At 56.6% G+C, this 16,762-nt stretch overlaps 1 protein-coding gene across 1 annotated transcript; it reads right to left on the minus strand.

Moving 5' to 3' along the window:
- Positions 1 to 345: 345 nt before the first annotated feature.
- PLPP7 (phospholipid phosphatase 7 (inactive)) lies at positions 346 to 15,582 on the minus strand. Its single transcript, XM_069582153.1, has 2 exons — positions 14,569 to 15,582; positions 346 to 1,645 (listed from the first exon to the last, which is right to left on the minus strand). Exons 1-2 carry the CDS (start codon positions 15,017 to 15,019, stop codon positions 1,281 to 1,283), a joined length of 816 nt encoding a protein of 271 aa, XP_069438254.1. The 5' UTR covers positions 15,020 to 15,582; the 3' UTR covers positions 346 to 1,280.
- Positions 15,583 to 16,762: the final 1,180 nt, after the last annotated feature.

Consider the following 16,762-nt stretch of genomic DNA (forward strand, 5'->3'; position numbering starts at 1 on the left):
CCTGGTACTGACCACATCCTTGGGGCAGGGTCCTGGCCAGCCGGGGGCGAGGGGGGTCTTGGCCCCCAGGGAAGCTCTCCGTTGGTACCATGGTAAGGGCTTCCCAAACTGATCAGAACCAGGCCCTGGGGTAGAGCGGCCAGTGCAGGGCCTGGGGATGGAGGGAGCCCTAGCACAGACCTCGGGGAGAAGGGCAACTCAGCCCCAGGAGCCCACTGCTCCCTGACCACCTGACCCTGTGGCCTGACTGGGGGTAAAGCAACCGGCTCCCCTACCTTCAAGTTAACAGGGACTCTCCCACCTGGAAACTTGCATCAGAGAAGGAAAAACACCCACGCAGGCAAGATGTCTGCATGTCATCTGTATTGTCACGTGAATTGCACATCCAGCACGGCTGACCTGGACACGACCTATTAGGTCACTCAGAGTCCGGCCCCTGGGGGCCAAATCAGCACCGCCGCCCAAGGCTTTCCGTGGGCAGCAGCCCAGACACCTGGTCTCCCCGGGCTCCAGGGCCCGGCACCAGGAGAGGCCAGCTCATGCCTCAGGCCCTTCTGCTCCTGGGCAGCATCTCCCCAAACGCCCCTGGAGCAACATGGTTCCTTGGAGGGCTCCTAGCTGTTCTGTGAGAAAAGGGTTCTGTGGTCAAATAAGTTTAGGAAACATGGATTAAACAAGGTTTGACAAGCAGCTTTTCTGCAGGACTTGTCAGAGCCTTTAGGACAGTCCCGGCCCCCGTGGACGTCCAGTGTGTATACAGCATTTCCCAAATTTGTTTGACCACAAGACCATTTTTCTTCCCAAGGCATCTTGCAGGCAGGTGTCCGATGGGGCACCCTTTGGAAAGCACTGCCCTAAGTAAGCTGTTGGTGACCGTTAATGGGGATGGCACCTGTGTTGGGCGGAGGGCTGTGGGTATTTCATCAGGCGTCGTGCTGCGGTGAGGTGGGCACAGCCAGGAACTCAACGGTTGTGGTGATGAAAGGACAAGACGAGACTTGGCCCCCCGCGTGGTTCTGGCCTGGTACCCTCCAGAGCAGAAGCTCAGCAGGGCTGTCCCCACAGCTGGGCCCCAGCTCGTCTACAGAGGGACTCAGAGTCTGATTAAGGGGGCAGGGGGTGCCCCGCACAGTGGGAGGGATGGGATGGTCACTGGCGGGCCCATCTGACGTCACCAGCCTCCAACCAAGATGGGGCTGAGGGGATGAGCTGGGGCGGCCCGGTTCCCCCTGGCCTGCCAGCCCCGTGTCCTCCGATGGGCCACCCCATGGACAGGCGGCTCACCAGGCAGAGATGAGCATCTGGCAGGTGTTGGAGGACATCCACACCAACTCGACCAGGCGGAACTGGAAGTAGCCAATGGCGAAGCCGGAGAGGACGTCAGTGATGTGGTGGCGGCCGATCATGACCCGCGACAGCCCCACGCACAGGGCCCAGAGCACCAGCAGGACGCGCAGCGGCACGGCCAGCACCAGGTGGCTCAGGAAGAACTTGGACACCATGGCCGCGCGGCTGGCGTGTCCAGCGGGAAAGGCGTACACGTCCATGGTGAGGTGGTCCAGGAGGCTGGGGCTCGACTCGAATGGGCCTCGCCGCTTGATGAGCTTCTGCACGCCGGCCACCGTCATGATGTCCAGGAGCAGGGCTGCAGGCAGGAGAGGGGGGCCCCCAGGTCGTTAGCGCCACCCTGCCCCCTCCCACCCTACCCCCTCCTCCCTTGGGCCACTTGGACCTCCCAGCAAGGTTCCCACCTCGGGGCCGTCGCGTGTGGCTGTTTCCTCTCCCTGGAGCACACTCCCCTGGGATATGGTGGTGGCGGTTTAGTCCCTAAGTCGTGTCTGACACTTGCCACCCCACGGGCTGTAGCCTCGCCAGGCCCCTCTGTCCGGGGGATTCTCCAGGCAAGCATACTGGGGTGGGTTGCCGTGCCCTCCTCCAGGGGATCTTCCCGACCCAGGGATCAAACCTGCATCTCTGCATCTCCTGCATTGCAGGTGGATTCTTTCCCACTGAGCCACTAGCGAAGCCCTCCCTGGGGTGTTTGGACAGGTAAAGGTGCTGAATGAGAGAGCGGTGAGCAGGGGTCTCGCGGGCCACTCTGGGCACCTTGGAGAATCTCATCCTGACCAAAGGGGCCCTGGGCTGCTGGTTTTTCCCTAAGAACTTCACTGAAGTCCCCTCCAGTCTCAAGAACAGGGTGTCACCATACCTATCTTTTCTATGTTGAAGTGAGATCCATGCGTACAACTGTTTCCCTGGTGGCTCGGACTTTAAAGAATCCCCTTGCAGTGCAGGAGACCTGGGTTCAATTCCTGGGTTGGGAAGATCCCCTGGAGGAGGAAGTGGCAACCCACTCCAGTATTTTTGCCTGGAGAATCCCACGGACAGAAGAGCTTGGTGGGCTACCACGAAGAGTTGGACATGACCGAGCAACTAACACTATGAATACGATTAACCATTTTTAAGGGTACAGTTCAGCAGCTTCTAGTGGATTCACAGCGTTGGGCAAACACCCACCTCTCTTGAGTTCCAAAACGTTTTCATCACCCAAAAGGAAACCCAGTCCCCATTAAGCCATCGGTCCCCGTCTGCCTCCCCCAGCCCCTGGCAACCCCTGATTTGCCTTCGGCTCTGTGGATTTGCCTGTCCCCTACATTTCATATGAATGGAGTCATACAATGTGAGACCTTTCGGGTCTGGCTTCTTTCCCGTACCGTAATGTTTTTGAGGCCCATCCATGTTGCAGCAGGCATCAAAACTTCCACTCCTTTTTTATGGCTGCCTATTATTCCACTGTCTGGACCTGCCACAATTTTTTTTAATCCATTCATCTGTTGGTGGCGTCTGGGTGGCCTGCCCCTTTTGGCTGTGGTGAACAATGCTGCTATGAACATTTGTGGATGAGGACTGTTTGAGAACCTGTTTGCAGTTCTTTGGGGGCACATTCCTACGGGTAGAATTGCACCATCCTGCAGTGAAGTGAAAGTCACTCAGTCATGTCCGACTGTGACCCCACAGACTGTGGAATTCTCCAGGCCAGAATACTGGAGTAGGTAGCCGTTCCCTTCTCCAGGGGATCTTCCCAACCCGGGGATCGAACCCAGTCTCCCGCATTGCAGGCAGATTCTTTACCAGCTGAGCCACCAGGGAAGCCCGCCAATCATGCAGTAACGATGTGGAACTTCCTGAGAAGCCACCAAACTGTTTCCCAAGGCAGTGGAGCCCTGTTGCCCTCCCTTTACAGGGACGAGAGGAGCCCTGGAGGTTGAGCATCCTACTCTGCTCCTCTTCCTGTCCGGATGCTCCCTTTCCCCTCCCTCTGACTTCCGCTCTGTCATCCTCACCGCGCTTCCCCCCTGGGCAGTAAGCAGCTCCTCGTCAGCTCTCGCTCCCTCCCTCACATCATCCCTTCGTGGAGGTGGGGCCAAGCCGTGTCTGTTTTGTTCACTGGCTTCTGCTCAGCATCAGACACGGAAGGGCAGGTCTCCACATGTTAGCTGAGTACTGGCTGGAGGTAGAGGGGTGGGCTTTTTCCCACTTGGGGAGCCTGAGGGAGACAGGAATCTCTATCCATTCAGCCCCCACCAGCACCCCGCTGTGTGGCCTTGGAGAGGGTGCCCTGCCTCTCTGGGCCATTAGACGAGGGCCCCAAGCCAAGGCCCCAGTTTCACCTGGGCAGCCAAGGTGGGGCCTCACAAGAGTCCCAGAGACCCAGGTTTGAGTCCCAGCCGTGGAGCCTCCTGTGACCTTGGGCAAGGCATCTAACTTCTCTCACCTCTAGGGCAAGATCACAACCATCTGCATCCAGAGATCTGGCGCGGTGCCTGCAGGGTGACTGACTGTCCTGGGTTTGCTTGGGACAGAAACGTTTGGGGGACATAAGAGGTTCAGGGCTAAAACAGGGATGCCCCAGCAGACCAGACAAGGTGGTGCCCCCAGGGCCTAGCATACAAGGAGGGCCAGAGAAGGGTGGAAGGTTAGTATCAAACGACAGATCAGGGCAGCCTAGCGCTGGAGGCTTCCCTGGAAACTTGGCAGGAGATAACCAAAATTGTTGCCCTGCAATTGTTCTTGTTCAGAAATGGGAAAAAAAAAAAAAAAAACTTTGGGGAAAAAATGACACAATTGATGTTCACTGTAGAAAACTTATAAAACAGGAGACAGAATTTTAAAAATTTTAAATCGCCTGTAATTCTGCCACCCAGAGATAGCCACCATCCCAGAACCTTCTCTCCACCTACAGAGCGTTGATTTAATAAAAGCTGTGACATGCTCCACACACACTGTTCTGTAACCTGCTTTTGAAACTGGCCAGCTGCAGTGTCTGGAGTGTCCCAGGGTATTTATCTGGTGGTCCGTGGGCTGGACTTCCAGACACCTGGGTAGCACTGCGCTCCCTGGGCAGAGCAGGACTCCTCTTTCCCTGCCCTCTGCAGGGTTGCAGCTTGCAGTCTGGGGTCTTCGTTGGGGATTTGAAGCCCTGGCCTCCCTGGGGCCTGCCCCTCTCATTAGCCACAGGGCCAGCTGATGTCTGTCCATCCTGGCCACCCAGGGAGGGGGCAGAAGCAGGAAGTGGTGGATGCAGAGGCTGCTGGTCCATGGAGGCGGGGAGGAGTCTAACAGAGGGAGCCCACCTTGTTGTATGCCCCGCCCCCTCTGCACCATGTTCCCATGGCAACTTGTTCCCAGGAGCTCAGACCTTCCAGCATGCAGGCTGCTAACCCAGGTTGAGGCTGGGCGCATCTAGAGTCCATAGGACACAGGGGCCACAGTCCCAGCAGGACATAGGGGACCAAAAGGGCAAGTGGAAGTTGAAGGAAGGTGGTGGCATCTGAGCCCCGGGGACCCTGAGCCCAATGGAGCAGCGAAGGGACGAGGCCAGGCCGAGAGGAGGCAGCCAGTCCTTTCCAGGCCAGAAAGGCCGCTCCCCGACCTCATGACAGGCTGTCGCCACCCGGGGAGGAGGCAGTTCACAGGTAAGGGGTTAAACTTGGCAGGTTTCAGAGTCACAGGTGGGGTTCCAGTCCCAGCTCCTCGGCTCAACAAGTGCCTTCACCTGTAGGAGCCTCAGTCTGCCCACCTGTAACAAGGGTTCTCGCAGGATGAGATGAGCTCCTAGTGTCTATGAAGTACTTAGAATAGCCCGGTACATGCTGGTCCAGGGCACAGCTGCTCTTGTTCTCCAAAGCCCCAGCCTGGCCTGAGCCAGGCTTTCAGACCCTGGAGGCTGGGCTGTATTGAGCAAGTGCACCAGCAAAAGGACTTCCTTCTCTGAGGTCCCATCAGCGTCAAAATGATCTGGTTCCGAGACCCTCAGCACCTGAAGGAAGGTCACAGCACCCTAGGCTGGTGGCTTGGGGGTGGGACTGATGTGGATCAGGATGGGGCCCCTAAACAGAACCGTGACACTGGCCACTAGGAAAATGTGGTGTGTGTGTGTGTGTGTGTGTGTGAGTCGCTCAGTTGTATCTGACTCTTTGCAAGCCCATGGACTGTAGCCTGCCAGGCTCTTCTGTCCATGGGATTCTTCAGGCAAGAATACTGGAGTGGGCTGCCATTCCCTTCTCCAGGGGATCTTCCCAGCCCAAGGACTGAACCCAGGTCTCCCACATTGCAGGCAGATTCTTTACCGTCTAAGCCATGTGGGCCATCTATCTAATTAGTGACCAGGTTTCTCAGCTGAAAACCAGGGCTCAGCAAGTTGGTGAATTCTCGCTGGCATGAATCTGCTTTCCCAGACGAGTGTGGACTGCAGCAGAGGTGCCCAGAAGAAGCCTCTGGGTTCTAGGAGGAAGCAGGGGGGAGGGGCAGCATCTGCTCTTCCACAGGCTGCCTGGGACCGGGGAGCTGGGCTCAGGGCTTCAGTCTGATGTAGAGGCTGGAGGCCAGGTGGGTTTCTGCCTTGCTGCCCGCTGCCCCCAGGCCAGGTGTCCCAGCTCTCCTCGAGGACTGTCGAGACCAATGGGCGAGGAATCGAGCTAGACCCACACCTTTCAAACTTTTTTAGCAGCAAAACATTTTTTCCCAATGTAAGACAAAGCTATGATTTTTCCAACAGTCGTGTAATCAATGGGATGTGAGAGCTGGATCATAAAGAAGGCTGAGTGCCAGAAAACTGATGCTTTCGAATTGTGGTGCTGAAGGACTCTTAAGAGTCTCTTGGATTACAAGATCAAACCAGTCAAACCTAAAGGAAATCAACCCTGAATATTCACTGGAAGGACTGATGCTGAAGCTGAAGCTACAATACTTTGGCCACCTGAGGCAAAGAGCCAACTCATTGGAAAGGACCCTGATGCTGGGAAAGATTGAGGGCAGGAGGAGAAGGGGGCGACAGGATGAGAGGGTTGGATGGCATCACCGACTCAATGGACACGAGTTTGAGCGAACTCTGGGAGATGGTGCAGGACAAGGAACCCTGGCATGCTGCAGTCCAGGGTCGCAAAGAAGTGGACCTGAGTTTGAGCAAACTCTGGGAGATGGTGAAGGACAGGGAAGCCTGGCGTGCTGCAGCCCAGGGTCGCAGAGAGTCCAACATGCCTGAGTGACTGAACAACAGAGACTCAGCATATGAACGGATAAGAGAAGTAGCCCCATGGCTGTCACTGGGGCTATTGGAAATGGGGGAGCGTCCCCTGTCCCCTGAGAGGCTTCTGAGGCTGGCTGTGTGCCATGATTTGAAAACCCCACATCTGGGCCTTTGGAAATCTGTTATTTTTGGCTGGCTCTGTCCCTTGAGGCCATAAGGTGAAAACTGCCCCTCTGCCCTGGGCTTTCGGGGCCCTTCATTCATTCACTTGACCTATAGGTCTTGGGTCCCACTGCTTCCTGAGTGTGTTAGGCTAGGGCCAGGCCTGGGGCTGGTGAACCAGGCTGGCAGGGTACCAGATGACTGAGGGCAGGGGGGTGCAGAGATGGGCAGTAAGTTAAAGGGGGCTTCTCTACAGGTGTGATGAACCCGTGGTCTCTCCCCCTACTATTGCTGCTACCGGGTTTTGAGGGTTGGGTGTAGATGAGGCTGTGGGGGGTGGCTCCCCAGCAGAGCTGATGGCCCTGGGGCCTCCCCCGCAAGCTCCCCCCACTGCACCCCCAGGCTGCCTTCCCCTCCCCCAGCACCGTGGCCAGCACTCTTGTGACTGATTCTAACACGTCAGCACATACCCTGGCGCCCGGAAATAGAAGCAAATGGCTCCGTCACTCAAGGCTCCGCGAATTCCGCTCACAGGGTATTCTTTCTGGACCAGGAGGGAGGCAGGGCCCCCTGCCTATGAGGACAGGTCTGCTTGGCAGCAAGTTCAGGGGCCAAAACCGCAGCACTGTGTGACCCAGGCTGGTGGCCTAACCTCCCCGGGTCTCCGCTCACTGCCATCAAGTAGGGCAGAGGCTGCAAGCCTGGGCTCCAGGATCAGAGGCGGGCCTCAAGGTCAGCTGCTTGTGAACTTCATGACCTTGGCACAGCCCTCCCGCTGAGCTTCCTCCCTTCGTTGATAGAACGGGGTCGTTCCAGAAGCTACTCTGAAGGCTGCCTGGTCTGCAGGGCTGGGCCCCCACCAACAATCTCCACTCCCTGCCCCTCTCACCAGGTGGGTGGCTCAGATGCCTAACCCCCTTGTAGGAAGCACAACTATTACCCTGATGTGCGGGTGCCTCAGAGGTGGCAAGAACCTGCCTTGGCGCTCACTTTCTCTCCCACTCTGGTGAGCGGGGCTGCTGCTGGGGAGATTCCTCCCGGTCCCTCGAGCTTGGCTGCTCCCCCTGAGATGCTCACCATGGGACCAGTTCAGCAGCAGGGCAGGCCAGGGAGGAGGGAGGAAGGGGCAGCTGTGGACCCCGCCAGGAGCAGACAGTGCCTGGGGCTGGGAGGAGGGGTACCCACTCTTGTGGCCTCTGATCTCCCATTCTATTCCCTCTAGGAACTGGGGCAATAGCCCAGTTGGTGCTCTGGGGTGGTGGTGGTGGTGTAAATTGGTCTAAACTTTCTGAAGGGCTTTGGATTCAGATTCAGAAGTCTCTACGGCAGGCCTCCCTTGACTCAGCCCTTCCATGGGTAGGACTGTCTCCCTGGGAAATAGGGAGACACGATTCACGGTCAAGGATGTCCACTGCAGCATCCTTCGTGATGCTGAAAACCCCGCACCAACCTGATGCCCTTGAGTTGGAGACAGATGGGCCAGACTGCGGCCAAGTCTAGACGACGGAGCGCTCTGGGGCCGCTGCGAATGATGAAGCAGATGTGTATTTATAGCCACGGAAGGACAGCTCTGGGGTTTAAGTGGAAAGGCCAATGACCACACCAGATTTACAGTAGGATAATGCCGTTTTTGTAAAATTAAGATGTAAATGTGTCTATACGCAGTGAAAAAAGTCTGGAAGGCACCGCTCTAAATGTTAACTGTGCTTCTCACTGGGTAGGAGGATGAGGCTCATTTTTGTTGTCTTTCTGTAATTCTGCATTAACATTATTTCCTGACTGTGAAGAGGCATGACCTGTGTACGTTTTTAAAAAGTTATTTTTACAAAAGGACAAATGCTGCATGATTCCACTTTCATGGGGTCCTTAGGACAGGCAGATTCATAGAGGGAAGGTAGATTAGAGGATGCCAGGGGCTGGGGAGTTAGTGCTTAATGGGTGCAGAGTTTCAGCTGGGGAAGATGAAAGAAATTCAGGAGATGGGTGGTGGGCATGGCTGTACAACGTAATGCCATTGAGCTGGACACTTAAAAATGGTTAAAATGGCAAATTTTATGTCTTGTGTGTTTTAGGGCATGCGTACGCGCACGCAACAGTTATTTTAAAAACCAGTACACTGCTGTAAAAGAACAGAGCTCTGGGGAGGTGGGCAGTGAGCAGACAGGCTGATGGAAGGGAAACCCTGAGAGGAGGCAGAAACACTCCAGGCATTTGGCACTGGGACCTCTGCTCTGTTGGTGTGAGCAGTGTGTGTGTGTGTGTACAAACTGGGCATCTTTCCTGACCACAGTGGCCCTGCCTTCAGTCAGACACCCTGCCCCGGCCCTCGGTGCCCAGGCTTGGGGGGCTGACACGAGTGTCCCGGTCTGTCCCTAACTCCCCTGGCTGGAAGCGAGTTCTAGAACTTTGCAGGTTTCCCTAATTCTCACCTGAAGAACCCAGATATTAAAGTGGCTTGATTCATCTCAGAAGACCGCCTGGGCGCAAGGAAAACAAAATCATGGGTATAGATAGAAGTCTAAGGGCACCAGGCTTGGCTGGGGGAGTTGAGTGACACAGAAGGGGGCCCCCCCAGTAGCTCCCCTCCCTACAAGGGGGCCCTGACCCCGTCTGGGGGCGGCCAGAGACCAACTGGAGGGACCTTTTTGCTGAGCTGCACTGAGATGATGAGACGGGAAGGGTGGAAAACGTTCTCTTTCTGCGGAACTGAGCTGGTGTCTCTAGCTGGAGTGCTCCCGACAGTGAGGGTTTGGGATCAGTCTAAATATCCATCAACTAGGGACAGGCTATGCAAGCCTCGCGGAGGGCTTGTCACCTATGCTGTCCCCCAGAGCAGGGGCTGGGGGAGCTGAAAGAACAGATTATTTGGGGGGTGGGTGAGCAGGGGCTGGGTTGGGGGAGGGGATGCTGTGAGATGCTTGCAGGGAGTTGGCAGGGGAGTGCTGCTAGGCTGAGGGAGTTGATTCTGGTTTTCGAACCCCTCATGCTTGATGCGAAGGGATTCAGAGGGGCCCAGATGGGAGGTACGGTGGCCCAGCAGGCCTGAAAGAGCTGTGAGAATGAGGCCAAGCTGGGCAAAACACGGCAGGAGGTCATTTTAGAAGCAAACAGAAACATCCAGAGACTCATGACCCAAACTGCAGCAGCGGTTATTCCTGGGGAAGGGGCTTAAGGGAGACATTCTTTTTTTTTTTAACTAAAATTTTTTCTGGCCTCAAGGCATGCAGGATCTTAGTTCCCTGACCAGGGATTGAAACTTCACCCCCTGCATTGGAAGCTTGGAGGTTTAACCACTGGACCACCAAGGAATTCCTCCCTTGCTTTGTCATGTGTCTTGGCTTGAATTCTCCTTATCGTAACGATACATAATGAAAAGGCGCTCAACGCCACTTATCACTAAGGAAGCACAAATCAAAACCACCATGAGACACCACTTTTCACACCCATTAAAACAGCTATTATTAAAAAAAAAAAATGCTGGCCAAGAACACTTGTGGAGAAATTGGAGCTTTTGTGCACAGGTGGCAGGAATGTAAAACGGTTCTTCTGCTGTGGAAAACAGCCTGGGGGGTTCCTCAAAAATTAAACCTGGGGTTACCATCTGTTCCAGCAATTCCATCCTGGGTGTACACCCGAAAGAAGTGGAAGCGTGGGCTTGTACAGATATCTGTACCCTCACGTTCAGAGCAGCATTATTCAAAATAGCCAGAAGCTAGAAGCAACCCAAGGGTCCACTAACAGATGTTGGATAAGCAAAACATGGTCCCTCCACACCATGGAGCACCATTCAGCCTTAAAGAAGGAGACGCTGACACCTGCTACGGTGCGGCTGCACCCTGAGGACGGGGTACTTAGGGAAACAAGACTGGCACTGGGCAGACACTGTGCGGCGCCACCGACACGAGGTCCCTAGACGAATCAGACCCACAGAAACAGAAAGTGTGGGTGCTGGGTGCTGCGGGCAGGGGGAGTGGGGAGTTAGTGTTTATGGACATAGAGACTCAGCTTGGGAAGATCGCCAAGTTCTGGAGATGATGGTGGTGGTTGCCCAACAGTGAGAATGTGCTGAACGTTCTTGCTGTTTAGTTGCTGAGTCGTCTCTGACTCTATGGACAGTAGCCCCGCTGGGCTCCTCTGTCCGTGGGATTTCCCAGGCAAGAGTACTGGAGTGGGTTGCCGTTTCCTTCTCCCGGGGATCCTCCCGACCCAGGGACGGAACCCAAGTCCTCTGCACTGGCAGGTAGGTTCTTCACCGCTGAGCCGCGTGGGAAGCCTGTACTGCATACTGGTGTACACTTAAAAATGGCTGGAACGGTAAGTTCTAGGTTACATCTATTTTACCACAATAAAAAAAATGACATACAAAAGAAGGAATATATAGTTTTCATAATCAGGGACATTTCAATTAGGATTATTTTATAGATCATGGAAATAAGACATGGAAACCATTTCCTCCTGAAGATGGGCCCGGGGGGGAAACCAGGATGGGTCTGGTGAATGGGGATGGCCCAGGTCCCCTATTACCTGCCTGCTTTGGGATCATAAGCCGGGCATTGCAGAGAGAGGACAAAGGGGGAATCAGGTCATGTCACAGGTGCCTAGAGCTTGGAGGGGACCTGGATCGACCCTGGACCTGGGACTTCTTTTGACGATGGCAATGGTGATGAGGGTGCTAATGTTGATTGCCTTCCACAAGCATTAGCTGGCGTGGGTATGTGCCATGTGTAATTCTTCAGGGGAGTATCCCAGCAACCCACTAGACAGATGAGGAAAATGAGGCTCAGAGAGGCCAAGTTACTTGCCCCAGGTCCCACAGCCGGGCTGGGATGTGCACCCAGGTCCAGCCAACTCTGGAGCCAAGCTCGTGCCAGCTGCTAAGACCCCTTTTGGCTTTGAGGCTTCCAGGTCTGTGCAACACATCATAGCCCTCCGCAAGGGAGGTGGATTTCGGGGAGCAGAAGGGAGGACTTCCTCCCGGCCCAGCTGGGACTCTCCCGGGTCCAGTGGCTGGAGCTCCGTTTCCCAAGGCTCCTGAGTTTTCCCCTTCGGGGCCGAGGAGAGCCGGGGTCTCAACGGTACCATGGAGGCTCTGCCCCCAGGATTCTGCTGGATGCCTGGTGCTCAGAGCAGGCAGGCAGGACTGGGCTGGGCCCCTCATCCCTCTGGGCCCTGCAGTGCCCACGTCCACCTGCCACCCACTGTGCCTGGTGCTTTGCCAGCTCCTCTTGAGTCCCCACCACAGCCCTGACGCCCCATGTACAGATGAAGAAATTGAGGCTCAGCGATGGGAACTGACTTGACCAGAGTGAGGAAGGGTCAGGGAGAGGACCAGGACAAGTCCATACCAACCTCAGGGCTCCAGGGTTGAAAGCCCCTGCCCCCAGGCCCAGGGTCCCAAAGACTAAGGGATAGACTGCTCTGTGCAGCTTTTCCCTCAAGGGCGGTCTGCCATCCCGGGCAGAAGGCAGTGTGGGCAGCTGCTCTTGGCAGGGCAGGGCAGAGCCGTGGGATCAACCCAGCTTGGTTATTTGCTGCTTTTCTGGGTCCACATCCCCACCGAGAATGCAGGTCCACAGACCACCCTGCCTGCTCTGAGCAGTTTCTCTGGGCCAGGCTCTTTTTCCCTCCATGGTCTTGGTACCTGGATACACCAGCAAAACTGCTGGTAAAAGGGAGACCTCTCTGCAGGTATCTCCTCAATGTGGACTGGTCTGCCCGACCTGCAGACCAAAAGGGAGCGGGAAGGCAAGGGGTTTGTAGCCTAGAGGACTTGTCTTGGTTCCTGGGTCTACCACTTACAGATATGTGGGGTTGGACAAATCCCTCGACTCCTGTGAGCCTCAGTTAACTCATCTGTGTAGTGGGTATATTAAAATTTACATTATACTATCATTAAAAAGATTTTAACATCATGAAACACAAGACATCCACGGCATAGTACTTGGTATCTAAGTGGAGATCACTAAATGATGTTTTTAAAAACTGAGAAACAACTATCCTTCTTGTTCAAGAAGGGAGAGTTCTCGAATCCTGTTCTCTGTCCTACAAAACAAACAACTTTGTGTGCACAGAATCTGGTTGCTGGTAAAAGCCGGAAGCCTCGTCCTGAGCGGCCAGAGTGGTGTCAGTTCCAGTCCCGGCTCCATCACTAACTAGACACATGGTTGAGGGCAAAGCGTCTCTGTTTGCCTCAGTTTCTCCCTCTTTAAACAGGGAGAATAGCAGCTTCTCCCTGGGCGTTGTGGTGAGGATGATATGTGATGACGTGGTTTATGAAAAACCAGGCACATAGTAAGTGCTGAATAAATCACCAGCACAGCTTCACCACTTCCAACATCACACACGGATGGACCGTGCGGACGGGTCTAGGGAGCGGGGTTGAGAGAGAGGCTCAAGGACACTTTCCCACGCTCATCCTTGGACACCAGGCAACCTGACCGCACCCTCCCTTCACAGTTTTCTTGAGTCATTGCTCTGTCTGAGGCTTCAACGGGCACTAGATGGCAAGACCATGGTTCTGCGCTGCCCCCCAAAACCCCCCGGCCACCGTGCTCTGCCCCTCCATCCCAAGCCCAGGGCTTTCCAGGTGCCCGGAAAGAGCACAGGCCGGGATGTCAGGCAAGACTTGGTGCAAATCTCAAGTTCTGAAGTCTTGGCCAGGTTGCTTTATTTCCAGGAGGCTTAGTTTCCTCATCTGTGAAGTGGGAACAGGAAGAGCAGCAGCCACGTTGTGACTACTTATTTGGGAATAACAGCAAGTAACGCGGATCATTTAGGAACAAGCACAAGAAAACACCGAGGTACCAGACCCGGCATGTCCTGCGTGAACGTCTGCTGCTTCGCCCTTCCCACATCCCACCAGCAGCACCCACCCCAGATGCTCTGAGACCCGAGCAGGAAGACTCACAGCTACTCTAACTTCTCCTGGATGGCAGTTCTCAGGGGTCCAACCCACATCCCTTCGGTACTGGGACCCCTTGTCAGTGTTGGCTTAGCCTGAGCCATGCCCCCTCGCCCCCCACTTGTGTCCCAAATGGTGGCTGTGCTGAGAAGGGCCCGGAGGTTAACATGGCCCAGCTTGGAGGGTGGCGGCAGAGGGGCCCGAGCACCTTGGGGATCTGGAGGCGCCCGGAGGGTGGGCCAGACGGGGGCTGGGCATTACCTCCTGGGTAGAGGGGAGGGCCTGCCTTCCACATGGGCCCACGTGGCACCTGGCACGGGGCAGTGCTCGACCGAGACGCCGGTGGCAAAGACTTTGCAAACAAACCAAAGCTCCCCAGGTCCTCTCCTCCAGCGACTCCCCGAGGGAAGTAGCAGGTAAGCACTCCAGGAGGCCCTGAGTGGGTGGGAGCCCCAGATTGCACCCCCACACCTGCCAGGGATCCCAGGGGGCTTTCAGGGTCCCTGAGCCAAGCAGGGTGATGGGGGAGGGTGGGCAGCTCCCAACTGCTGCCTGCAAGCAGCCTAGGAACTCAAGGACCTATCCATGGGATGGGAGTGACAGGGTTAGACATCCCACTCCAGAGCACCCGCCAGACTCCTGGACACATCCCTCAAGGCCTCCGGCACCCCCTCCAAATTGCTTCTGGTCAGCGATGTGCTTTGCCCAGGGCAGAGCTCTTCCTCAGAAGTTCCCGCTGGGGCTCTGCATTCTCAAGGCTCCCACTTTGCAGGGGACTATGGTCTGGACTTCCTCAGCTCCCTCTTTCCCCAAGCCGGAGGCTTGCCTGTTTCTGGGGCACCTTTCCTGCTAACCTCATTAGATTGTTCCAGTCAGTTTCTGAGGGGCCCCACTGGCCCTGGCAGGGGCGGGGTGGGTCCGGCTCCCTCCCAAGGCCTGGCAGGGTGGGTGGCGGACGACGGGCGGGTGCACTCACCCAGAAGCAGGTTCATGAGCACTTCCTGGCCGGCCAGCGTGCTGCTCTTCACCAGGCAGAGGATGGTGCCCCCGATCCAGGGGACGCCGTGGCCCGTGATGCCGATGAGCTTGACCATGGAGCGGGCGCTGGCCCAGGACGCGGCCCGGCCTGCGCACACCCCCAGGCGCTTGGACATGCAGATGTCAATGGCCAGCAGGGAGTTGAAGGCGATGCCCTTGAAGGAGGGGTTGAGCTGCATGCAGTCCTCCTCGGGCAGCTGCTGGGACTGGCGCCGCTCGCGGGCCCCGTCCCCAGGGGCTGGGGGCTGTGTTGAGGGGCCCGAGGCCTTCCTGCCCGAGCTGCGGGGCTCCGGGGCCCCCTTGGGGGGCTGGTTCAGGGACAGGAACTCGGCCCGGTTGAGGACGTTGCTGCGGTCCCGGGCCCGGGCTCGGCTCTGGGAGGCTGGCATGGTTGACGATCGCCTGGCAAGGGCCGGTACCAGCCTGGCCGCGAGGCCCTTCTCCCCCAAAGACAGGAGCGCCGGAGCCGCCCCTGCTGTCTGCCTCCCTGCTGGCTCCTCGGCAGATGTTAAATATAGAGAGCGGGCCTGCACATGGCTGTTTACCTCCGGCTGCCACCGGGCTCCTGGGGAATATCAGTGCCAGCCGGGCAGCCAATCGAGCCCCCCAGTGCCGGCCAGCGCCAATGGAGCCACCGGGAGGCACACGCGTCCACAGCTGCGGCCTGGCTGCCTCGGGCCTGGGCTATTTAAATCTCCCAATGGCTCGCTCTGGGGGACCTGGGGGACTCTGGGAAATGTAGTCCTACAGGTCTGGCCTCGGATGAGCCCCTAGCCAGAGGCCCAGCGGTGGGCCCCTGACTTACCCCTGCTTTAATCAGCTTCCTTCTGAGCAGCCCAGAGCCCAGGGAGCCAGGCCCACTTGCCCCACTGGCCTGGATGGCTTGGATCTGGTCCCATGGACCAGACAGCAGAGCCCGGGCCAGAGGCTTCTCCGGACACCGGATGGGGTGAATGACGTCACTGACAGCATCATTCTGGGTCTGCTGGGGGTGGGGCTGAGCCCAGCCCCTCCCCTCCGTGCCAGCATTTCATTAAGCTGGCAGGCTGGGTTTTGACATTTTTCAGTCTTGAATTTGGCTTCAGTGCACGACTGTTCAATCTGTAAGACTTGATTTCCATTCGAGGGAGGGGTAATGAATTGGTTGGTAATGGATCTGCCCCTTGGAGGTGGCCTCCGCTGCCTGGAGCTTTGTGGAGGATGGGATCACTGTAGCAGCTTCGGGCAACCTGTAAATATTTTCCGAGCTCCTGGTGCCACACAAGGTGCCTGGCACTGTAGCAAAGGGAACACACCACGTGCATCCCTGTCCCCTGGAGAAAGTATAGTTCAGCAGGTATTAAGTGAATGACATGTGTGAATGATTGCAAGCATCACGCGGGTATGTTTCAGGATCATAGAACAGGGCCCCAGGCCTGGCCTGGGGGTCGTGGGGGGCTTTCCCCCAGAAGGAAGAGCAGGTGAGTGGCCTCGGATAGGGGAGAGCCTTCCTCCTGCCTGCTGTGAGGTCTGGGAGCCCGCGTGGTGGTACATGGACCGAGGGGGCAAGAGAGGCCGCCAACCCAGAGAAGAGCAGGCCAAGAGCGATTTGAGTTGGAGGATTCAGGGTTTGATTCGGGCCTCCCTCGCTGTGGAAACCCAATCTGACAGCCCTTTAAGGGCTGACCGGGCCTGGGCTCAAACGGAAGCCGCTGGTTTAGGGCAACCAGCAGAATTAGAAGCGAATGCCCTGCTGTCATGATTTATTATAGCAGCCAAGGCCTGGGATGAGGACAGGATTCCTTCCAACCATGGAGCCCCCTCCTGCCCCTGGGAAGCCCCAGGCCCACCCCACAGCTTCCCAGGGAGCAGGTCCACAGACTCCCAAGGACAGGAAGCTGCCTGGGTGGGGTGCGTGCTCTCTGGTCGCCTGGGACCAGCCTGGGGGCTCCAGAGTCAGGCAGACGGGGGATGACCTGGGGCTCTGCCACCAACTAGGTGTAGGACCTCTAGCAAGTCACTTGGCCTCTCTGGGCTAGTCTGTTTTGTTTTTCCTCTTGTAACACAGGAATACTAGTGTCCACCTTCCAAGGGCTATTGTGAAGTCAGAGAGATGTTGTCTCACTGATGTACAATGCTGAGCAGGGTCCCTG

The sequence above is a fragment of the Ovis canadensis genome, chromosome 3 (assembly GCF_042477335.2).
Source record: "Ovis canadensis isolate MfBH-ARS-UI-01 breed Bighorn chromosome 3, ARS-UI_OviCan_v2, whole genome shotgun sequence".
Classification (NCBI taxonomy): Eukaryota; Metazoa; Chordata; class Mammalia; order Artiodactyla; family Bovidae; genus Ovis; species Ovis canadensis.